We start from the raw sequence: 26,032 nt of genomic DNA on the forward strand, positions 1-26,032 counted from the left end.
TACAACAATGATATAGACACGATACGCAACATTTCAGGTTTGAGTGGTGTAGTTCTACTGATCTCACTGAACTGATTCATGTTAAATTCTTAAACCTTTAGGATGAAGCTGACTTACTGGTATCATTGTTTTGCCTATAGATGCTATATACTAGTCCTGGAATATGTCAGTATTGTAAGATACAGATATACTGCACACCAAAACAAACCTCTGTCATCTATTACAATCTAGAGCACTGTCGTTGTAAAAAAGTAGCATGATTGCTCGTCCAGATAGTAGATAGTGATTTGTCATTGTAAAAAGTAGCATGATTGCTCGTCCAGATTGTAGATAGTGATTTGTGTGTTAAGCCGCTGCTTTAAAGAAAAAATAAATGGTTTACCTGTCACAGTCTATGCTTCCTTCATATGTCAAAGGATGAAATACTGAAAAAAAGAACCCAGTAGAACAAATTAGTGTTTCTTTCAAAAGCAGATAGCCACAAGTGTAAATCATTTGTGATCAAGTGCACTTCACAAAAACTGTTAAAATGACAGGATTAAATAAACAAATAGCATTCACACAGCATAATAGTCTTTTATGGCATTTCCCCCAAGGTGTCCAGAATGAAATAACAAATCAACCATGCAACAATGTGGTGTGTTTTCCCATTAGGTAGAATTATCTTGCACAATATAATGGAGAGTATAGACCCTTATAAAAGTTTACCATAGTAAAGACATTGTGAAAGCATAGGAAAACTGCAATATTACCATGCAACAATACCGGGGTAAACTGGGCAAATGTCGTCATAGTTATTATGTCTCATAATAAACAATTAGTAACAAATACATAACAAATGATCTTAATGTACATTTCTTACATACATCATGTTACATTTGCAATGTTTCAGTTTCTGTTGCTGAATACAACAGTCAATTGTCAGCACACTGCTACCTTTGAACAAAGTTAAGTGTTAAGCATCAGAAGAAAAAAAACACTTGCAATAGGCATACCATTGTGTGCAGCAATGGCTTCACTTCCTTTTTGTTTGAAGCCAAAGATCAAATCGATCCACTCATGAAGATGCTCCGAGACATACTGACTCTCCAAGGCTTCTCTGTTTTTCTGAAGAAAACCCTCTGGATCTAAATAAGCCATATATCATTATTACATTGTCCAAGGCCCCTGATAGAGCAAGAGCCCAATAATACTACTTATTTTGTTACATTTTATAATTGAATGGTAAATGTCAGAAAGGAATTGCTACATCAGTCTAGTTTCTGTTGCAGCCATTTGTTAAATTCTTGAAACAAATTAATACAATTCATATCACCTAATGTTACCCAAGAGGTTTTTAATTACAGAAATCCCTCGCTAATACAGACACCACATTATGCCGTACATTCGGATATGCCAGACATAACTTTTGTCCCCCAATAATATCCATTTAATTGTAACACTAGGTCACTGTGAATTGCATGATTCAAAGAGACACACTGAAAAAAAGGCTGTTATAATGGCCACCGACGAAAATAAAGGTTTGTAAGTTTTACATAGTGTTCTCATGCACTGTGCCCGACTAGAACACTAAATTCACAAGTATTTTTTAATTTATTTTTTAATGTGTTGGTGTGCCAGAATCTGCAAATACAGTTTACAGTTGTGATTTAACTTTGGCAGCACTGTAGCCACTTAAATGCAGGTAAATGCATTGCTACTTGATCCACTTGGGAAAAAGCTCCATCTGTGTGTCAGTTAGAAAAAGACATGCATCCATGGGGAACAGTATTAGTTGAGCAATATTATTCGAGCCATGACAGCTATCTCAATAGTGCAAACACTAATAGAAACACACCCACAATATCCCAAATCTCAACCTATTTCAATGGGTCTGAAATCTGGGAGGTATGTCACTATTCATTGCCAAATCTATAACTCATCAATTACAGATCCTTACTCAAAGTACCATATCAAGCCTACCAAACATCTTGTGATACAATTCAAATCCCAAAATAGGGTCATTAATAACTAAAAATATGAACACAGGAGAGCAGTATGTTAAAGGTCAGTTCACACAGATTAAGCCTGAAACAGGCCAATACATACTGAAATAATCCTGACATTGTAACACTCAAACCAAATTGAAAACATTTGAAAATATTGTAAAAATCACAAGCAATATTCAGAATGCAAGATTTCATAATATTGCACGTATTGGACAGATTGGCATGCGTGTAACACAATGGCACTGTGTTGTAGTATGCTGGTTACCTAGACAAGATCATTTAAGTATGGATAGTCTTATCATAGACGGGAAAGGCTATATACTACTAAGTACTGTATTTCATTTGTACACATAGCCATTTTTCTAAGGACAGCGTGGAAGTTTCAATCTAATATGATAAACCATCACTCTCAACAAACATACTAACTTCATGGCTTGCCTTCGAATCTAATAGAAACATTCAACAAGACATTTACCATTTGCCCATGGAGGAAGGTGAACATCTTGCACCATCTTCCCTCCTTGTTTCTTCCCCAGGTCCAGTTTCAGGCTGTTCACTATAAAGCTGGGATCACTTCCATAAAACTCTGGAATCAACTGTGAGGATTTGCAATATAAAAATGGTTCAACCAGAATGCATGCAGAATGTACTATTGTTGAAATAATATTGCCATCTGCTGGACAGTGATAGAATAGCCTGCCGTAGCCACATATGCTGAACACTTTCCTTTCATGTTTAGAGATTCATCAGTATTAAAGTAGACACTTAGTCAAAACGTATTTTGACAGGTGGCTGATGTGTAATTTTTAACATTTTATTTTAAATTATATAAGTGAACAACAGTTTGTAACTTTTATAAGTAAAAAATCAAACCGAAGAGCAAATACTACATCAGTTGATTAGACTATTTACCCAGGTCGATAACGTTAATGATAATTAATAGTGCATGGACTATATTTAACAATAAGGTTTCTTACCTCTTTGAAATCTGTTGCACCGTCTAAACAGTTTTTCCAGGTCTCTGCAATGCTAAGTAAAAACATAAATACATTGAAATGTTACTAACTAAATGAGTGCAATAGAATATAAAAATGGCCAATACTATTATAAGTATTACAGTAGGTAGAACCCATGTTTTCAGAAGAAAACACAATTTCGACCTGGTGGCTTGTTAATTTAAATCTCTGGCAGATCCAAGTTTTTTTTTTATTTATTTATTTAATAATGTGTTACGTGCAAAATCGTAAAAGGAGTCGAACAAGTTAACCCTAACCAATACTTTAGGCACAACACAATATCCAGGACCAGAGGACACAGCTGGAAATTAAGATAGACTTAGGACCGGAGGAAGGAAACAGTGGTGAGGGCATGTAATAGGTTACCTCATCATGTGTTGATGCTGAATCACTGGGATCCTTTAAGACCCAATTTAACAAAGTTTTGAGATCAGTCGGCTTCTAGGAACCAGACAAGCTTAGATGGGCCAATGGTCTCCTATCGTTCCTATATTTTCTTATGGTCTAACTGAGTACAAGTTATTTTGATGTTCAAAGTGAGTAAAACAACAGGCATATTGGTGATGTATATAAAAAATAGACAATAGGTCAAAATAAGTTCAAATTGTAAAAATCAATTATCATAATATTCATTGCCATTGGAAATAATTTCAATTAAATGTAGATCTTGCTAATCTAAAATGCATGCTATTGTGTAATGATATATAAACAAACAAAAATATAATGTACCTGTTAAACATTCTGTCAGCATGGTCATACCGCCCATTCTGTAAACACAGCATATACTCTGGGGCTATGAATAAAAAATCAACAGCACAATTTGTTATTTTCATAACAGAAAAGCTTCTGTATTGATAGTATGCAGAAAATTACTGTAGTAATACTTGTCTCTAGGAAAGTACAGTGCTACAAAACATTTTTGTGTAGATGAATACACATGTACAATATTTTTGTGTATATGGAAACATTTGAATAAACATTGAATATTAAAAAAAAAACTACACATGTAAGAATATTTTTGTCTAAATGATTAGCATCCTTACTTGTCAAATTAAGATTTCTAGTGTCTTTGTATTTTATAATTAGAAAGTTACCAACGTACCAACTCTTACAAGGTAGAACAAAACATATCCTGGAGACGAATAATGGCTTCCATATATGAATTTGGGGTCTGGCATGTCTCTGTAACGTTCCTATGAAATTCAATCACAAAAAATAATTCATATGTATATGTATCAGTTCTTCACTTAATTTACACATAACAAATGGAATAAAGCATCGACTTGCCAAATGCAATATATTTTGTTATAAGTTGTGCGAGTACCTTCTTTTATTTATTTATTTAGTTATTTTTTTATTCTTTTTTAAATAAGTTAATGCCTTACCAACAGCCTTTCCAGCCTTTCTTCATTTAGTGCACCGACTGGTTTGCTCAAGTTCCGGAATGTTTCAGGGTTCATCAAGTCTGTTAACAAAAATAGCAGACATACTCAGAACTAATATAAAACAGTCCTGAAAATGTTCAGCATATAAAAAAGACAGAATTCATACAGTTATAAGTTTGGGGAATTAATAATGTGGGCTGTTTCTCTCAGTGTGTTTGTATGGACCGCGGTCTGCCCACTGCTTCTCGGGCAGAGTCAGAATCACTCCCTCTGTTCTTTCATTCCTGTTCTGAGTGACAGGCAGACCTGCCTAAACTCCGGGTTTTCCCCAAAGACGCCGGCTTTTCCATTCGCTCAGGATCTGGGTTCTGTCGTGAAGTCTCCGGTTGTTTGGAGATTTGTTGCTGAACAAAGCTAAATCCCTACCCTAGATGCTTAAATGTAATTGTGAAGTCCCTACCTCTAGTGCTATAATTGGCTGCTTCAAGTTCCATTATAAAAAGGGCAGTGTTAACTGTCCAATCAGAGAGATGGATGCAGTTACTGGGTGGAACATAAATGATAAGCTGATTCACATTTGACAGTGTTTATAATAAGCAATCTAAAGAGTTAGATAACCTACTCAGCGGAGTGACTGAGAGTGTAGGTTAAGTATGTAATATATATATATATATATATATATATATATATATATATATATATATATATATATATATATATATATATATATATATATATATTTATATATTAATAATTTGTTTAAAATAAATTTGTCTTATATATCTCTTTAAATATTTTATATAGTCATTTCATCAATAAAAAAAAACATTTTTAAATACATTTTTAAATATATGCCTATTTTCTGAAACCAGACTTCCTGTGTTGTTTTTATGAATATGATGAGGTGAGTGAGTGAGTGAGTGAGTGAGTGAATGACGCTACTCAAGTAGGCAGGTCAAACAAGCTCTTCAATTGTAGCTCTGTCTGTCCCCTGAAAACATAAAATGAAAGATCTTTGAGATTCATTTCAGACTTTGACTGTTTCGGGGGTTTGCCTGTAATTATATATATATATATATATATATATATATATATATATATATATATAAATATGAATCAGTCCTTAGAAATTCTGACATGTGATTGGTTAAAACCTCATCACATAACCACAAATAGATCCAACTATTGCTCCTGTGACGCTGTTTACGGTCAATAGATTTTCACAAACTCCCTCAAATTACATCATCATGCTGAATTACAAAACGCACTAAAAAGCAAAGCTGCTGCAAACACTAAAATCGTCATAAAAACTTTCAGTGTTTCCTGACTTCATAAAATTCACACAAATCAAACTCGACAATGTAAATAAATACGACCTTCACAAACTCAATGGACTGAATTTTATGTCGCACTGAGAAAGTCAGATGGACAGTTCTAGGTAAAAAAAAAACTTTAATAACTATGCGCTATGTACTCCAAAAACATTACTTTATTAAGTGATTCATAAAACAAATACGGACTGCAGACCTTGGCTCATAGTGGGGAAACTAGGTAACTATAGTTCTTCCCTATAGCCTCCTCTCCAGTCCATATTTACTTTAACACTTGCATTGCAAAACAGACTTCATCTGTCAAATGTCAGCTAATGTGTATGTTATTATTATTATTATTTATTTCTTAGCAGACGCCCTTATCCAGGGCGACTTACAATCATAAGCAAATACATTTCAAGTGTAATGAACTGCATTTGCACTGGTAATCATCTGTCAAATGCAGACTGCAGCAAATAGTTGGAAGTAATACATTTTCAGTGATAAGAAAGAAAACATTTAGATCGGCTCAAATATCAACTCTGAACATTAGGGGTCTTCTCACGATCAACAACAACAGAAATTCTGAATTTTTATAGGTATAGGCTGTTGTTATTGCCTCAAGGTCCTGGACTGTCGTGAGTAGCAATGCAAGCTGCTACCTTCCTCTTACAGAACACATCCATCCCACTGCATAAAAACCAAATAAAAAGCATTAAAAGGGAATGAAACTGTCAAGAGTTAAAGTGAAGGATAGAACACAAACATTACAAATCAGAATGAACTACCCCCTAGATACCCAGAATCTGGCCTCTGATTCAGATTCAAACAATTTTTATATCCACAATAAAAATGGAAAAATGGAAAAACCTGGATTAACTGTTATAATCCTGAGAGAGGATGCTTTATTCGAAAGCATCGCACAGCACTGAGCCCTGGTCTGTGCCTGCACAATTTGAATCAGCCTTCTGGAGAGTCAGGTGCCCAGGAATTTAAAATTGTTTTAGAGTCCTAATGGTCTGGAGTCTATATCAGATAAAACCAGTAATTAAATAAATCACTGAGCTGTGTCTGAATGCTCTTAAAATGAGTTTTTCAGTACAGTGGAAGCCTGTTTTACCAAACCAGAGATTACCAATGGCCACAATGTTTCTCCGGAGAGTGCACACATGTAATGCAAACCCATTGAAGAGAAGTGCAACATTTGACTACTCATACTTAGGGCCCTACCACATTCACAGTACATTTTCGTAAATTTCACGGTCATAACATATTAAAAATCTTAGATTTCACGGTTTCAGCTATTTCAATCTTAAATTTCACAGTGGTGTAACAAAGTATGAACATGTAGTTAAAAATGGCAAAATATAAACATTTAAAGCCCTGAAGTTAACAAAAGCATGTTACTAACAAAGTAGAAACGCTAAAAGAAAATGAAACTGAAATCCAGAGGATCGCTCTATGATTGCTGCGTTTCTGTTACTGTTATTATTTAAACATCATTATATGCAACAGTAACTCAAAAACTATTCTGAAATGCTGTTTTTCTTCATTCCCTGTTTCTGCAGTGTAAATACCAGTCCATATTTAGACACAGCTCTCTCTGCATCCACGGAGTTTGTTGGAATTGACAGACTGCGCAGAGCTAGGGACGGGTCTGTAGCTGGACAATATATCCAGATGCTAGAAAATATTAATGTGAAGTCTCTGAAATTACTAACATATTTATTTTATTCATTTTTTGGTCCTGCGGTGCTTTAATGTATTTTTCTGCTCATACTACTACTTATATATTTGACTTCCAAATTCTTTTACATGATCCGCTGCATTAATGATTGTAGCACCTTCTGATTTATTTTGGATGCTCATTTTAAAATGTATGTCAAACTTGACTCACCTGACGGTACTACCAGTTGAGATCTGTAGGTCATACTAAACCCGCCCCGGATTCCCGTGTCTACCAATCATTGAGTAGAGCCCAGTTATTGGCTGTTGTCAAGTGTCAATCAATAAATCCTGTCCAGTTCATGATGAGCTTTCTTTTTTAAATTTTAATGCAGTGTGAAAGTACACAAAAGGGAGGCTGTGTGGTCCAGTGGTTAAAGACAAGGGCTTGTAACCAAGAGGTCCCCGGTTCAAATCCCACCTCAGCCACTGACTCATTGTGTGACCCTGAGCAAGTCACTTAACCTCCTTGTGCTCCGTCTTTCGGGTGAGACGTAATTGTAAGTGACACTGCAGCTGATGCATAGTTCACACACCCTAGCCTCTGTAAGTTGCCTTGGATAAAGGCGTCTGCTAAATAAACAAATAAACAAAACAGACCAGATTTCACAGTGCAGAATGAATTTCACGGTCTGTGAAATCGGTAGGGCCCTACTCATCGTCATAACAGTTTTAGTTCCTTATTTCATGACATTTCCTTCCTTCATTAATGCATTAGTAATCAGTTGGATTTGGCAAGCAAAGAGAAACATTAATTTAATAAGAATTTACCATAAATAAGTTGTTTGCTGTTTGACCCATGTAGGTAATTTAATTCTGGCAGTGAAGCAACTAAGGGTCTGAATGAACCACATACCCTCTTTGGTATCTTTAGGCAGTGTGGACAAAAAACACATACTTGACAGTTATTTAAATGTTATTCTCAACATCTGTTCTTCAGTTGTTAAAAATAAACTACAAGTTCGGTCTAGTTACTCAAATAAAATACACCACAACTGTTCATAAAAAGGCTAGCTATTTCATAATGTATACGACAACCCAAACCCTCAATGGAGTCACGTAATAGTAGTAGTATTTTGTTTACTTACCCAATTCTGCACTGCTATAATCAGCTATTACCCAGGGAAAGACAGGATATTGTGAAAGGTCATTGCAGCTCCTGTCCGCCAGATTATTAAGGTGAAGGAGGTACTGGTAGTTGGTTATATGCCCCCTCTGCCACTGCAGCATGTAGCTTTCAGCAGTGTGCTCAGCCATGTGGTTTTCTGTTAAGGATAAAACATTTTAAATATAGGGAAAAAAGTAATATGTATGTATGACTTTCTATATTTATTTTGGCTACATGCAAGCTAAACAGTCTTGCAGGTGTAATCACTCTGCATCATTTATATTTATTTGACCTGGTGCTCTGGTACAGTAAGTCAAGCTAAGCGCTGTAACTTAATTGTTGCCTAACCTCAGCTGCTCTGTATTGAGGCTTTATGCATCAATTTCCAGCTTAACTTATTTTATTTCTATAGCTTATATGAAAATGAAAATATTTGTAAGTAAATGAATGGGGTCTAACAGGGACATAACAATACTGTGGCAAGGCTGAGCAGGTTCAAATGTAGTATTTTGCTACAACAATAAAGACTAAATTATTTAAAAAAATTAAACTGAGAGTGCACAGCTTTTCACATGTCCATATGGTTGGACTTAGTAAATGTGAAATAATAATTTGAAATGCACTGAAAATACAATGTCTAGTGCACATAACAATATACTTTTCTGAAACTTAAGCTTACTTTTCAAAATATTTGTTAGCCGGTCTGCTGTTTTGAGGGGTTACAATCGCAGTGTGCATTTTTTTGTTATCATTCCTAGACCTGTATATAGGTTAGCAGTGTTGAAAGAGGTAATATAATAAAGAATGCCTGTAAATAAATTAATGGCATCATAGAAATACTTCACCTCGATGCTAAAATTATATTTGGCCAGCAGATGCTTCTTGGAATTTTGGTCAACTTTGAGCCCTGTATATAAGTAAGACACGACTGCTTCGAGATACCAAATCACTTGCAATTAGTGACCTGAAACCCAGGAAGGGATTATACTTATAAATTGTACTTGTAAAATATAAGTTTATCCAAGGTTAAAGTATAAAAAACAAGCAAATAACACACATACATTATATATATATATATATATATATATATATATATATATATATATATATTAGCTCAAAGAGCCAGCTGCCCAACACTGACCTAGAAATGTTGCGATGTAATAATACAGCTCATCTCTATCTTTGGAGTTGTACAATTTCAAGTACACATCAGAACACAAGTCGTTTTCCGTGCAAAAGACTTCAAGGCCCTGGGAAACAGAACAAGCAGTTTACCAGTAATTAGTAAGCAACCTCATGAGTAAGAACTCATGAGGTCCAACAGGACATGAAAGATGACAAAGAATCTAATGTTCCATTACTTGTGGTTATGCATTTGTCTTTGAAATGCAGATTCAAATCTAGATCAAGTTAATGGGGACCATAACTACTACTACAGAATGCAGATTCAAAAATAAGTTTGTTTTGGGACTGCCACACTTTCACATTTTAGTCCAAATCGATAAATAAAAAATCGCCAGCTAAACCCTCAATATTTTGTAAGGTCATAGCATTTCTTGGATTACCATGCAATGATGGGGCAAACCTGCTGTTAAAAAGGAGAAATCACAGGTGGAATGGAGTCGTCAATGATTATTTGCATTCATGTGACATCAATGGACCCAATTTTGATCACAGCGCATACATTATGAGAAATGTATAAAACAAACGAGTGCCTTCTTACAAGGGTGCTTAATTTCACCATGTCATCCTTTCTTGCTCTTCTACTATTTTTTGCTTCAGATACCACACCTTGAAAATCAAGTGATGTGAGCTATTTCACTCAATGTTTTTCATTCTTTATGCAAGTAAAGGTTGTTATAATAGTAGAAAACACTAGTGGAGGCTTTGAATAAATTGTTGATGCTCATAATGCATCAGAGTAGAAAAATGCAACATGTCTAACACTTTCGCACAGCAGTGTGTGTGTGTGTGTGTGTGTGTATATATATATATACACACACACATAAACACACACACTATGCATGCATTTCTATGAGTTTAAAGTATAGTGTTAGAATTTTTTGCCTTAAGTACTCACCAATGGCCTTAGACCATGTCTTCTTTTATAGATGCGTCTTATACTGCGTAACTTGATTTGCACAACCGGCTCCTAAAATTAAAAATGCAACAACTGTATCTGTTTATTATCAAGCATGCAATAACAAAAAAATATAAACTATACTCTGACTGACACATACTGTATTTATCTGAATATCAAAGTGTATAAGCTAGCTAGTTCTTATCATCATGATACCTACTGTATGTTCTAGTAAAGCTACTTACAGGATACCCACTCAGTGGCTGGAAATAAAGGTTCTGGTCAGTGATGCACACATGTCCTGGGTTGGTAACTAAGGGTGTCACCATTTCAGCTTCGCATTCCATGTGAGGTTTTTCAGAAACACACTGAAAGCTGGAGAAAATATAAGACAGACAAATATATCTGCTTTCTTTCTGCAACCCTTTCAAAGCTAGGTTCCTCTTGACATTGTGCTTCTTAACCATGATTTTCTATTGCAGACTCTGTTGTTCATTTCAAGTTAGTCACTTTTTTTTTCTCGTGTCAAGACCATTTTTAAATCCAATCAAGCACTAAGCTCTGCAGTATTGTCATGGAACAGGATAAAACCTTCCTCAACGATATGCTGAGTTACTTTTTCATTGATCGAAAATACAGCTTTCAATAAGGGCTTCACTGGAACTTTGATTAAAAAGCAGTTTTGAATTGTATTAAATCCCTGTCATGTTAGAATACACAGGATGCTGGGTAGTCCTTAAATGTGTGTTGAATATCATTTAGTACAGTGACCAGTACGTTTCTTAAAAAAAAAAAAAAAAACAACAACATATAAACTCATTTTATTAGGGTTCAGTATTATACATCAATCAAACAGTGTCTGTTACTTAAGGTTATTAGGCAGATTCGGCATACTGCTATTTGAAAAGCTATTAAGAATACTGAGCTATTTCTTTAAGATGATTATTAATAACTTGAACCATACCTGTTTTTATCGAAAGATGTTCTAGCCAAACGAGACTGCAAATTGGCTTCAATCTATGTTGAAAGAAACAGAAAAAATTACTATCCAAGCAATTACATAAAACAGCTGTATAAATCTTTGTTTATGTAAAGAATTAGAACTTACCATGGCAGTCTGATCCCCCAGCTTATCAAGACAAGATGCTCTGTAAAGCTAAAAAGCAGAAGTGGTTCTGTTATTAATTAGAGTACAATTTCACTCGCCTATACAGAAAGAATAAGTGTAACCTGTAAGAGGTTTATTAAAATACAAAAATCACTACACAGGGATAATACATAAAGATATTTGTAAATGCTACAATGTATTAAAACCCCAAAACAGTCATTAGTCCTGGCAATGTAACTTCTCAAAGAACCAATAATGAGAAATTATGGGAATTCACAGGTCCGTACTAATGTAAAAGTGCTATTCTTTTTTTCATCAAATAGCATAATTAATGTGTACCTGCAGTAAAGTTTGAACAACATCTTCTGTTTTTCCAGAAGCCTCCAGTTGAAAGAAAAACTCATGTTCCCCCTAAATTGACATAAACGATTAAGTTTATCAACACAAAAAGGACCATAACAGCGTTATATGTTTGTCTTTAAAAAAAGGCAATGCTCCCAAAAAATCTTGTATTGTCCAGAATATGAAGTCAAAATATACAGCACATACAGTATGCGTTTTCAGGTAATGACAGATAAAGACAGAAGAGAAAAATGGAAACAAAATGATTGCAAAAATCATAGCAAATGGATATTTTTAAAGAATGTATTAAAATGGCATTTGATGCTACAGTATTCACCTTAAATGGTATAACAGAGAGATCTAATACATGGATTTAAAGCTGTCTGAATGCAGTGCAGTTTATAGTGATCTAAAACACATGATGCAAGTCATCAGTCACTATTTGTAATACATGTACTGTTTTTAAATAGCAAAAGAGAATGGCTATTCTAGCGTGTTCAAAAACTGACAGAAAACCTGTATGGTTTTAAATTCCCAGCACTGAATTACTGTAAAAAGACCCCTGTATCTACCTGAATGGTAGCCACTCATAAGTGTAAAGCACACCAAGCCTATCCCCTGTAAAGTACACTAGTTACTGTGTGTTTCAGTCTAAACCCACTACAGCGACACAGTAGACCAGAGACCCTGTTATAAAATGATTATATTTCTGTCTTTGTGGATGTGTAATCAGCAGATTTGTTTCCCATTTAACTATTAGGAGTTGCTGTGACACATGGAATAGGCCTAAATTGTAGCAGAAAATCATACATCATATATTATTTACAAATTGAATGACAACAAAAGATAGAACTTACTCTTAGAATTTTATGTGGAGCCACAATATTGTTTTCCTTGATATAACAAACCTATAACAAAAAAAATGTTTACATTTCTGAAACCAGCAATCAATAATATAAATAAAACCTATAACACCATCTATATAATGTAATTCAGACTGTATTAATCACTATGTAAATAATTCACAATCAGCTGTTAAGCAAATAAACAGCATATGAATACAAAAAAAAACAAGCTGCTACTAATGCTCACTGAATCCACCCAACAAACACTCCAGATTAACTTTTTAAAACGTTTGAGCTCATCATGATTCATGAAGAATGTGTTCTCTATTAAAGACCAATACAAGATGTGTATCACCTTCTACACCTGTGCGAGCTTACCTGCTGACCACTGTGATGTAATGAGCTAGTACTGCTACCTGCTGCTAACAAGATGCAATCATTCTGAAATATATTTTTTTTTCATTACAGGGAAACTGGCACAAGTCTTGAAGGAGAAACTAATAAAGAGATTAGTCAATATCTTACCTTTAGTCTCACATTGACGATGCAGCCCTTGTGGGGAACTTAAAGCATTATGTGGTGATCTTTAGTTGAGAAAATATTGCTATGAACCATGCCAAGCTCAAATGTGTGTTTTTTTTTTGTTTGTTTTTTTTTAGTAAGTTTCAAGATGTATTGAAAAATCGAAAAACACGAATTGCCAAATTAATTTATACACCCTATTTATTCTACCCTAATGTATAGACTGTGGACAATGGAAACTTTTTTTTGTCATAACAGTGGCAGTTTTTAGATCCCCTATGTTTACATTGTAACGGTTGGCTATCTGGGGTGCCAGGCAAATGCATAATCTACCATATTTAATTGTCACCAAACCGCTACTAGGACATAGTAATTCACTTTTCCATATGTGACACCACTACACCCTATATATACACCCAGGGAAACACTATGTAATTGGAATAAATAATTAACAAACAGGACAGAAAAAAGGTAAACAGCTAGGAGAAGAAGCATTGAGGAACCATGCAATCCTCAAGCATTTATTACACTCTACAAATATCAAGCAGGCCTCTTGGTTACTGACCGTAAACTAACAAAGAAATATACTAGTTAATTACATCAATTAACCAATCACACTATTAATTGGTTATACGAACACCAACAACAAATATATTGCACAGCATGGCTAAATATTGCACAGCATTGTTAGATATTGCACAGCATTGTTAGATATTGCACAGCATTGTTAGATATTGCACAGCATGTAACTAATAAATATATTACATAGCATTTTGATTAGTTAGCAATAATAGATTAGTTAATCATCAATTAAAAAACATAAGTAGCATTTAAATTTCAAAATTAAGTGATCCATTAATCATGATTTAAACCATCCATTATGCTATATTGTTTAATTTGTCCTTAACTGACACTATTCTTAACTTGCAATAATCGATAAAACTAGAGTCAATGGCCCATTTATGCATGCAAATATAGAAATAATAAAACTATATAGCATAACTAGTAAGGTTACAATGCATTGCAATACAGGAAAACAATTTACAATTATATAGTATATCATCCAACAAACAATATATTAACTAAATGGTGCACAAGAGTTCCAGCACGTTTCCAAAGAAGCAGGAGAAATGAAAGAAACAGAAATAAAGTGCATCGGTGTTTAGAACAAATCCCAGTAAATGTCCATTAGTTTAAGAGCAATAAAACTAGTAGTACGCTCTCCCCTTCCACCGCAATAAAGAATCAGCACGAAACAGCCAAGACAGTTCGATAAAAATGCAAATGTCCATATCAGGAAAACTATAAACAAAAGTTTATTTTCTCAAACCCGATGTAGATTCGGCAGCAACACGTCTCCCCAGGTTCCACACGCTCTCACCGCAATTCCGCAACACAGCTCACTCGAATAGTTCGTTATTTTTCTTTACTATTTTCTGTAAAACATCCAACAGCTATACTTGCAAAAACAAACAAGACACAGCTACTTGTTGTCCTCAGTAGCGTGCAGCCATATTTTCAAAACTTTCTTCTTTCCCTGTCTCTCTCTTGCTCAGCTCAACCATATCTCCCGCGACACTACAACACACTTTTTTTTTCTCCCGTCCTGCAACGGTGCTAGCTTTATACCCCTGCCCCTACAATCCCAATGTTACGTAATCATTTTGTTTACGTAAAACAAGTAATATATAGACAAGCACAGACACATTTACCTATCGTCACACTCCCCCCCCCATACGGAGCTGGAACGTGGAGGAACAGACTCTTCCATCTCTTTTTCTACAAATCCCAAAAACTCCTCATCATCACTATCTTCATTAAAAATCTTCATCACGTTCCGCTTCTCTTGCTCCTCTAGTTCAGCTACAGTAGGATAGCAAGGCTTGAGATTGGAAATGTGAATAACTCTGACATCCTCACCAGTCTCCTCCATAACTACCTGGAAGTTCACAGGTCCCACTTGTTTGATAATTCGGTATGGGCCCTTCCATCTTGGAGCAAACTTGGCAGTATAACTGGTAGCAGCTTTAGATTGGGGATGATTACGAACCCAAACTCGATCCTTGAGGTTAAAGCTAACGTCCCTGCGGTGTTTATTATAATTTCTTTTCTGTCGTGCTTGTGCTTTACTTACATTTTCTTGCACAGCAGCACGTAACTTACTTAACCTAGACAGTAACTCATAACTAGGCACGTCAGGCCTCACATTATGTTGGAAAGCTTTCTCCAGGGGTCCACCAAGGGTACGTCCCAAATTCACTTCAGCAGGAGTGTAACCAGTAGATTCTTGTACTGCTGAGTTGATAGCAAATCGAAATTCGCAAAGATATCGATCCCACTTCTTATGCTGATCCGACACATAAGACGCCATCATAGGTTTCAGGGTGCGATTCACACGCTCAGTTAAATTAGTCTGAGGATGGTAAGCAGTTGTCAATTTTTGCACCACTTGCCATTTCTCACATACCGCCTGCAGCACATGAGAAATAAACTGTGGTCCTCGATCAGAAAGAAGATAATCAGGGGTTCCCCACCGAGTGAAGATCTCTCTGATTAAAATTTGACCAATAACTTCTGCAGTGGCTCTTCTTAAAGGGAATAATTCTACCCACCTTGAATAATAATCTACAATCACAAGAAGTTGGGTATTTCCTTTTGAACTCCGTGGTAGGGGACCCATGAGATCGATCCCTAGCATCTCCCATGGACGATTTGTTGAATCTTTCCTGCCAACCGTCTAGTTTCTGGTTTTAAAGTTTGACAAACTGTACAATTACGTACATAAGTAACCACGTCCTTCCACATCTTCGGCCAGTAGGCAAGTTTCTGAATTCGTTTCAAGGTTTTAAAACGTCCAAAATGCCCACTGAGAGGGTTGTCATGGAAAGCTACAAGGGCCTTGCTTCTTAAAGCTGCAGGAACATAAACCTGATAGTGACTTACTCCATTCGGGTTTTTCACTGTTCGGTAAACCTTATCCTCCACAATGGCAAATTTGTCAGATATATTAGAGCCAGCCTCTTGTTCAGAAAGAAGAGCAGTGTATATTCCTTTTATTTCAGGATCTACGCTCTGAGCTCTCCAGATATCTTCATCACTCAAAGGGAATGAATCCACACGCTCGTTTCCTTCCAAACTACGAGTCTGCATTCCCAACAGGGTATTTTCTTGTGCCTCAATGGGAGCACGAGACAAGGCATCAGGAGCGCAATTTAATTTTCCTTTGCGATATTCCACGGTAAAGTTAAATTCCTGTAACCGCAACACCCAGCGAATTAACCGAGAGTTCGGATTGCTGGTATTAAAAATCCATAATAAGGAAGAATGGTCAGTAACTACTGTGAAATATCGCCCCTCTAAATAATGTCTCCATCTTTCCAGGGCCCACACAACAGCCAAACCTTCTCGTTCCACTGTTGAATAATTCCGTTCTGAAACTGTCAAAGTACGACTGGCATAAGCCAGGACGACTTCCGAGTCTGGAGAAACACGCTGTACCAATATAGCACCAAGTCCATAGGCACTGGCATCAGTGTAGACAATGAAAGGTAACTTATTATCTGGATGCCCTAACACTGGTGAAGAAGTCAAGCAATCTTTTAATGCCTGAAAAGCAGTCTGACATTCAACAGTCCAACTGAACTTGGCGCCTTTCTTTTTTAGTGCATTCAATGGTTCTGCAATTTGAGAAAAATTAGCCACAAACCTGTGGTACCATCCAGCAAGTCCCAGAAATCTTTGAACGGCCTTTATATTAGTTGGTATTGGAAAATTCTGAATGGCATCAGTTTTAGCAGGGTCAGCACACACTCCTCTCCGAGTTACAATGTGACCCAGAAATTTAATTTGCTGTTTACAAAACTGGCATTTCTTTAAATTTAAAGTAAGTCCAGCAACTTCCAATTGATTTAAAACAGCCTGAATATCTTGAAGATGCTGTCCAACAGTTGCCGAGTAGATTATAACATCATCAAGATATACAAAACATATTTTCCCTCTTAAATCTCCCAAGACTCTTTCCATTAATCTTTGGAAGGTGGCAGGTGCATTTTTTAATCCAAAAGGCATAACTCTAAAATGATACAGTCCAAAGGGGGTCACAAAAGCAGTTTTGTCTTTACTGTCTGGATCCATTTCCACTTGCCAATAACCACTCTTTAAGTCCAGAGTTGTAAAGATTCCAGCTCCAGAAAGTGATTCCAAGATTTCCCCAATTGTTGGTAAAGGATAAGCATCATCAATGGTTCTGGCATTTAGTTTCCGATAATCCACGCAAAAACGTTGGGAACCGTCTTTCTTTGACACAAGGACAATAAGGGAAGCCCAAGCAGAACTAGATTCTTCAATTACACCCTTCTCCAACATATCCATGACATGCTCTTGAACCACTCTCTGCTTTGCAATAGACAAGCGATAAGGTCGTTGTTTAATAGCAGCTTCATTAGTTATGCAAATTTTATGTTTAACAAAGGATGTTTTACCAATTTTAACTTCACAGACTTTCGTGTTATTGCACAATAACTGGTGCAGTTGTTCAGCATCAGTTCCCAACAGGTCGGCATTTTGTATCACCTGGCTGATAACATCTTCAAGAGAAAGAGACTCGGTCTTTAGCGTCTCAGAAAAAATTCCCCCATAAGGTGAAATCGTAGTGTACAATGAGGTACGAACTCGTATTCCATCCCCAACTTCCGAGACAGGAAGCCAACTTGCTAGAGATCCCCCTCCTGGCTGGAAAGAGAACATCTGCTGCTTCTCATCATAAGGGAAGCTATATGTCTGACTTCTCACATCAATCACAAGTCCTGTAAGGGTAACAAAATCCAGTCCCAATACAAGAGCATAGGCCAATTGTGATTCAGACAAAACTAAAGTAGGTAAAGTCCATCTGAACCCATGCATTTGATATGCAAGGTTTACATAACCCAAAGGTAAGCTTTCTTCACCATTGGCTAAAAACAAAGTCACTTTATCTTGAGTCTGCAGCATGTCATGTGGCTGCTTAAGCTCTTTCCAAAGTTTTTCATTAATCAGGGTATACGTAGCTCCAGTATCCAAAATAGCTTTCCCAATCCATCCAGAGACAGTTACTGGTACAACCAATTGGCGCAAAGTAATTTTTTCAGGATGACCTTGTTCTATTTTCTTCTTCCAAGAAACAGATTTCCCTGCTACTTGTGAATCTTCAACCACAGCTGACAATGTGGTCTCCTTTCCAAAACTACCACTTTTTGATTTATGAAAAGCAGTAGTTTTATTCTGAAAATTCTGTGCAGTCTGATTCTTATACTGAGGACACTGACCTGGAGAATGGCATCCATTGCATCTCCAACACAAATAACTGGATGGCTGGTTTGCTCTCACTGCTGCTTTATTATCCACTTTAGAGGAATTCATATTAGAACTCATAGAAATAGCCATTTTCTTTTTCTCATATTCCTGTTGATTTTGTCTATCCTTTTCAAGTTGTCCCCCCAACCGTACCAGTTCTTCAACGCTCGTCACCCGTCCACGCAGTTGACTGACAAGCCATGGATTTGCATTTTTCAGGATCAGCTTCAGTACTTCAATCTCAGTTATACTGGGTTTCCATCTTTTGCACAAGGCCTGATAAGAAAAAGCAAAATCCCTTATATTTTCATTTTCTAATTGTACTTAACTCATCTTCATAATCTTCAGAAAGAAATGCTGCTCGAAAACGCTCTTCAAACTCTTGCCAACTAACCACTTGTGTTCTGGTAATCTCCCACCAATCTCTCGCAGTTCCATGCAGGACACTTCGGAGAGTTGCAAGAATTTCTCCATCTGCCATAGGTCTTAGTGCCAAGTAATCTTTGCATTTCGCTAGATACAATAATGGATCGGAATCATCTTCCGGACATCCATAAGTAGGAAAAGTCAACTTAATTGGAAGGTTTTTTTCTCTCTTTGTAATAGGTGATACAGCGTTACCAGACACCTCTGACAGAGTACTTGGAGTGGGGAGTGCAACGATCGGCAGAGACGGCTTAAAAGTTTCTAATTGTTTTTTCAAATCAACCTGACCCCGGTTAATATACTCAACCAAAAGATCAATTTTTCCCAACACTTCCTGTTTTAAAATCAACATCTCAGCCCCCATCTGAGCTTTTAACTGACTCAGCTCTGTTGCAACTTGATGCACAGATACCTGTAAAGTACTTGAAACAGTGCGATATTCCTCCTGCAACTCCCGCTGCAATTGCTCCACATTCCATTTTAATTCCTCTCTTATATTTCCTGTTTCTTTAACCTCTTCATTTTGTGACTGCACCCAATGCTCCTGAAGCACTTGAGTTTCTTTAATGGCATTTTTTATACCCTCCACAGCATGAATTAAAGTTACAAGCTCCACCTGACTAATACCTGTGACACCCATAGGCAAAGGTACTAAAGGTGGTGCATTCACTGAAATATCCAAATCACTATCAATTAAGGAGTCGCTATTATCCAGCCTAGAGAGAGATTCGCCCACTTTAACAGAATCAATTAACTTTTCTCCTCCAACTAGAGTCAGCTCCTTCTCCGACCATTTACCATATCCTGTTGCCATAATTACAATCAAATATAACTAATTACATATTTTTATTTTTTTATTTTTTATTATTCAAAACATCAGGTTCAAGGGTCCCATCTGGGGTGCCAAATTCTGTAACGGTTGGCTATCTGGGGTGCCAGGCAAATGCATAATCTACCATATTTAATTGTCACCAAACCGCTACTAGGACATAGTAATTCACTTTTCCATATGTGACACCACTACACCCTATATATACACCCAGGGAAACACTATGTAATTGGAATAAATAATTAACAAACAGGACAGAAAAAAGGTAAACAGCTAGGAGAAGAAGCATTGAGGAACCATGCAATCCTCAAGCATTTATTACACTCTACAAATATCAAGCAGGCCTCTTGGTTACTGACCGTAAACTAACAAAGAAATATACTAGTTAATTACATCAATTAACCAATCACACTATTAATTGGTTATACGAACACCAACAACAAATATATTGCACAGCATGGCTAAATATTGCACAGCATTGTTAGATATTGCACAGCATTGTTAGATATTGCACAGCATGTAACTAATAAATATATTACATAGCATTTTGATTAGTTAGCAATAATAGATTAGTTAATCATCAATTAAAAAACATAAGTAGCATTTAAATTTCAAAATTAAGTGATCCATTAATCATGATTTAAACCATCCATTATGCTATATTGTTTAATTTGTCCTTAACTGACACTATTCTTAACTTGCAATAATCGATAAAACTAGAGTCAATGGCCCATTTATGCATGCAAATATAGAAATAATAAAACTATATAGCATAACTAGTAAGGTTACAATGCATTGCAATACAGGAAAACAATTTACAATTATATAGTATATCATCCAACAAACAATATATTAACTAAATGGTGCACAAGAGTTCCAGCACGTTTCCAAAGAAGCAGGAGAAATGAAAGAAACAGAAATAAAGTGCATCGGTGTTTAGAACAAATCCCAGTAAATGTCCATTAGTTTAAGAGCAATAAAACTAGTAGTACGCTCTCCCCTTCCACCGCAATAAAGAATCAGCACGAAACAGCCAAGACAGTTCGATAAAAATGCAAATGTCCATATCAGGAAAACTATAAACAAAAGTTTATTTTCTCAAACCCGATGTAGATTCGGCAGCAACACGTCTCCCCAGGTTCCACACGCTCTCACCGCAATTCCGCAACACAGCTCACTCGAATAGTTCGTTATTTTTCTTTACTATTTTCTGTAAAACATCCAACAGCTATACTTGCAAAAACAAACAAGACACAGCTACTTGTTGTCCTCAGTAGCGTGCAGCCATATTTTCAAAACTTTCTTCTTTCCCTGTCTCTCTCTTGCTCAGCTCAACCATATCTCCCGCGACACTACAACACACTTTTTTTTTCTCCCGTCCTGCAACGGTGCTAGCTTTATACCCCTGCCCCTACAATCCCAATGTTACGTAATCATTTTGTTTACGTAAAACAAGTAATATATAGACAAGCACAGACACATTTACCTATCGTCACAACATCAACTCAGTATACCCCAAAATGTGTTTTAATTATGCATGTCTTACCTGACGACATAATACAGTGAATTCATCTTCTTTTTTTCTGAAAGACAAGAAAGTGAGAACTGAAGAGGGCTTTTTTAAATGACGCCAGACCAAATAGAAGTTTACATGTTACATACTCAATAAAAGGATTCTGTTCCTTCTGGTCTAGTTCTTCAATTTTGATGCAGTCCCTCAATGGAATCTTAAAAACAACAACATTGCAAGAATAAATAAAATGAAATATATATAAAAATAAGAAATAAAACACATGAGGTAGGTTTGAATTACATTTCACACGCACCTTTATGATAGGTTCTGCTATTGGTTCCGGCTCAAAAATAAGTGATTTAGAACAGATCTTTAGGGAGCCTCTGACTTTGCTGAAAAAAATAATAATGCAAATAAGTTCCTTCCTTTATACCACTACTGCAACATAGCAGGTGTTTCTTGTTAAACTGTTTGACCAAAAGTTTAACATATTACCATGAAGTCTGTACTGAAGTCCCAGTACAACCATGCAACACGGAAACACTTCAATACTGTAAATTTGTACATTTTAAGCTCCTCTAACATCATACAGACTTCCGAATGCAGCGTGGCTCAGTGTGTATGTATGCAACAGAGACTCTATGCTATTCAGGAGCACAGGAAGGAAGAATAACATGTACAAATTGCTGACCATCAGTCAGACATGTGATGAAGTCGGCATCATACATCTATTTATTATAATTACATCATCAGGAGCAAAACTGTTAACTGTAATGTCTAGAGGAAGTTACAGACTAATACCCACAGAAATGCAGAAATGTCATCTCAGATGACTGCTGTTTACATTTTTATTTACAGTACCTTTTCTCTGCTTCATTATTGTGGATCACCCGATAGGCTGTGTGCTGCTCAAAATAATACTCCTCAAGGTCAAGTAGTAACAGAGAAAACCTGCATAAAGTAAATACATTTTTACGACACACCCAAAATGGAAGATGCCACACAAGCCCCCAAATGCTGATACAAACACCTGTGCAAAAATACAATGCCACCGCAGCAGAAACAGCTTGTCTTTATTTATTTGTGTGTATCAAACAGCATGTATGCCCTGCTTCCTGAACAAAAGAGGCATCCTTATTTGTAGTGAAACTACAGTACTAGAAGATCAGGTTTGAATTATTTTAAAATATTTTGAATATGTGTTTCAGTGCACTGTGAAGCCTGGCTATTATTGTTTTAACTAAGGAAGGTTCATGCAGTGGTAAAAAGAACTGACCTGAATTTGAACCTATGTTCCAATCACATGAACAGTAAATCTATGTTTTGTCTGGCAGTGCTGAAAATACTGTTAATTTTAGTCACAACGTACAATGTAAACTGCCTTTATGTTATTATTATTATTATTATTATTATTATTATTATTATTATTATTTGTACATACATCTTGCTTGCTCAGCAAAACTTGCTTACTTTTTTATTGACAAGTGTAGGGCCTATGGCAAGGCAAATGATCATTTAGATATCTCTAAATCATTTTCAAGTATCTCAAACTATGCGAAGATATCTTCAAATATTTAAAGATATCTCTAAATCATTGCCAGATATCTCAAAATATTTGAAGACATCTCTAAATAATTTTAAGATACCTAAAATACACTTAGAAATATCCATACATGCCAACAGTCCCTATGGTCGGCACAGTCCCGATGCATAGGAAGAAAGTCGCGATATTTACACATAGAAAAAAATCATTTATTCTGCACAGTAGAGTTAGTGCTCTTCGTGCGGCTGACACATCTGCTGATCACTAACTTACCGGTATACAAAGGTAAGAACGCATCATTGTGTCTGTTTACTGTCATGCCCACGGGACAAGCGTCCCGCTGAACAGTTTCCAAATGTTGGTAAGTATGAATCTGAAAATGATTTTCAGATATATTTAAATGGAGCTTTACATGAAATAACTAAATGCATTTCAGATATCTTTAAATCGTAATGAAATTAAGATATCTTCAAAACCGTATATTTACAGATATCTTAAAATGCAATTTGAGATACACTAAATGAACATTTGGCTTGCCACATAAGGTCCAGCCAGTCATGGGCTCTTATATGCATGCTGTCTGCGCAGATTCCAACTAAATTAATATGCACCATGCACACAATTAATGTAAGGTACGAGAAAGCTGTCGACAGAGTTTGGACAGAGGCCACGGTGAAAATCATAACAAAAAAGCCAGGGAAAATAACTGCCGCATATTATTACGAAAATGGAAGTGCTGTACTGTAACAATGCATATTATATTCCTATCCCTGTGAGAAAGATCGATATTGACAGATATACATTCTGTGGTGGATTGTCATGATCTAAAATTGGTCATATTCATGGTCTGCTGGAATTTCTGTAACAGGCATTGTGATAAACTCCACCGGAATTTGACATTGCAATGCAAAGACACGGTTTGTATTTATTTATTCCATCACGGATATACTATCTGGTGAAATAATTGTTTACTAGTCTAATAAACAATAAGATGACTTCCACAACAAATTGGTTTCTCTCCCCTTTTTGATGTATTATTGGTATGCATTATGATAAGACACCTGCAATGCCAGCCAATTGATATGGAGGTAACTGCAACTAATGCAGAAAAGAGTGAATACACGGGAATAGGTAAGTCCCCTCGGTCATAAATGCTTCATTATAGAACCCTGTGTGGCCTACATTAGACGGAATCCAGGAGGCTGAGTTGATATGAGTCTGAATTGAAAGCACCCAGACTGAGGAAGTACTGTGAAGATGTATCCGCTGGTTCTCGTAAGGAGATTAACTTATTTAGATACTCTGAAGTGATTTTGAACAGATTATCAATATGACAATACCGAGAGAGAAAGAATGTAATATAAACAAAAACAAACCTTTCCTTGGATCGTTCTTTCTTCTTTACAAAAGCCATTGCATACAACGCGTTGCATTGAGGTAATTGCAGGATGTGCAATATAAACAAGGAAATAGGCAGTGTGTGTGACACAGGCAGGACCGCAAACTGCAAGTGAAAAGATTACGTAACAGGTCTCATGCTGTATGAATATGGAGTCTCTTATTTTTATATATACAGTAACAACACACAGTTCCAGTAATTTAAAACTCTGAGGTACCGTGCTGTTTTAAGAAAACATGTGAAAAGGTTTTAGTAAATACAAAGAATCGTAAGCACTTAACGCAATACAAAGAATAGCCATATGGTAGCCCTTATGGAAGGAAAATATATATTTTGTAAATATATTGACATACAGTATATTGTAATTTTAGTCTTAAGGTTTTTAATATTCTTGAATGTTTATTTGCTGTTGTGTTTTTTTTTGTTGTTTTTTTTTTTTGCATTTTTCTGGACAGATCTCACAAGGCATTGAAGGAGTTCCTGTGGGCCTTCTATAGAGCCCTTAACACATTTGAAACCCATTACCCATTATGAAAGTAATAGAACACTACAGATTAGTCCAATATCCGCATGCCTTGAGGTGTTGTTCTGCACAAAGCAAAGCCAAGTGCCATTGAACAGCTTAGGCCTGCTGATGTGCCCAAAAGTGAATTATTTCGCTCATCTCTATTTAAGCACAGCACTTCAGGTCTGGCATCACTGTTTAGCCATCTTGATAGGTAACAAACACAAGGCATCTAAAGCCCTGGGAACACAAAGCCACTTTCTCAGGAACAGTGGCTTGATACCTGGTTCCAGGGGACCAGGAGACCGAGTTTGAGGCAACTTTTCTGTATCAAACCACTTTTGATTTTTAATGACATCAACTGGAGACTTGCCAAGTTTAGCCAATAAGAATGCTGGAACTAAGCACTTAAGTCAACTTGTCAATGAATAAAACTAGGAAGGGCCAGCTAAGGACCGATTCCAATGTGTGAGTTAAAAATAATTTAAAAAAAAGGTAAAATCTTGCCTGTGTTCTGATCGGGGTAACACAGACTGCATGCCACATATTTACTCTGTGTTGTATTTTTAGTAGCTGCTGTGCCATATGATTATTGTAACTATGCTGATTAGTTTAGTTTTGCACACAGCCTTCTACTATACTAAATTATAGTATATTATAGGTTGCACCAAGCAGGAGCGCCCCCAGAAATCTTTCACATGGTACGCAAAACTGAACCATGCTGATAATGACTCTGCATCAACATGCTGTAAAGTCTTTCAGAGTGCTGCATTTATATTCCTTCCTGAGTTTCAGATAATGCTGTACTAACATTCAATGCAGCCAACATATTTTTGGCGCTTAAAACCAACACCATTATTGCCAGAAACAAGGCTTCAACCAAACTGCTTATCTGCTTCCGTTTTGCTCATTACTACCACTAAATAAACAGTACAATGTCTGTTTCGCTTCAGCCGATCGCAGAAGATTATATGCGAGTCCGCACTTATGAAGCCGGAATTTTGTAAACCAATGGTATGCACAGTGCGTAACATGCGTATGGCTGCGGGCACCTATG

General features: G+C 36.3%; 1 protein-coding gene across 1 annotated transcript in view; it reads right to left on the reverse strand.

Moving 5' to 3' along the window:
- The window catches only part of nsmaf (neutral sphingomyelinase (N-SMase) activation associated factor), a 34,865-nt gene extending 10,273 nt beyond the window's left edge, over positions 1–24,592 (reverse strand). Inside the window, exons 1-20 of the mRNA XM_034921102.2 lie at positions 24,448–24,592; positions 22,390–22,479; positions 21,842–21,920; positions 21,678–21,742; positions 21,562–21,598; positions 12,920–12,970; positions 12,060–12,131; positions 11,721–11,768; positions 11,577–11,629; positions 10,858–10,987; positions 10,613–10,684; positions 9,674–9,782; positions 8,513–8,689; positions 4,390–4,469; positions 4,107–4,197; positions 3,734–3,797; positions 2,966–3,017; positions 2,464–2,584; positions 996–1,127; positions 383–425 (exon numbers count right to left, since the gene is read on the reverse strand). Of these exons, the coding sequence (XP_034776993.2) occupies positions 383–425; positions 996–1,127; positions 2,464–2,584; positions 2,966–3,017; positions 3,734–3,797; positions 4,107–4,197; positions 4,390–4,469; positions 8,513–8,689; positions 9,674–9,782; positions 10,613–10,684; positions 10,858–10,987; positions 11,577–11,629; positions 11,721–11,768; positions 12,060–12,131; positions 12,920–12,970; positions 21,562–21,598; positions 21,678–21,742; positions 21,842–21,920; positions 22,390–22,479; positions 24,448–24,485 (1,604 nt within the window). The 5' untranslated portion in view covers positions 24,486–24,592. The remainder of the gene's footprint in view (positions 1–382; positions 426–995; positions 1,128–2,463; positions 2,585–2,965; positions 3,018–3,733; positions 3,798–4,106; positions 4,198–4,389; positions 4,470–8,512; positions 8,690–9,673; positions 9,783–10,612; positions 10,685–10,857; positions 10,988–11,576; positions 11,630–11,720; positions 11,769–12,059; positions 12,132–12,919; positions 12,971–21,561; positions 21,599–21,677; positions 21,743–21,841; positions 21,921–22,389; positions 22,480–24,447) is intronic.
- Positions 24,593–26,032: the final 1,440 nt, after the last annotated feature.

This window comes from Acipenser ruthenus, chromosome 3, assembly GCF_902713425.1.
Source record: "Acipenser ruthenus chromosome 3, fAciRut3.2 maternal haplotype, whole genome shotgun sequence".
Lineage (NCBI taxonomy): Eukaryota > Metazoa > Chordata > Actinopteri > Acipenseriformes > Acipenseridae > Acipenser > Acipenser ruthenus.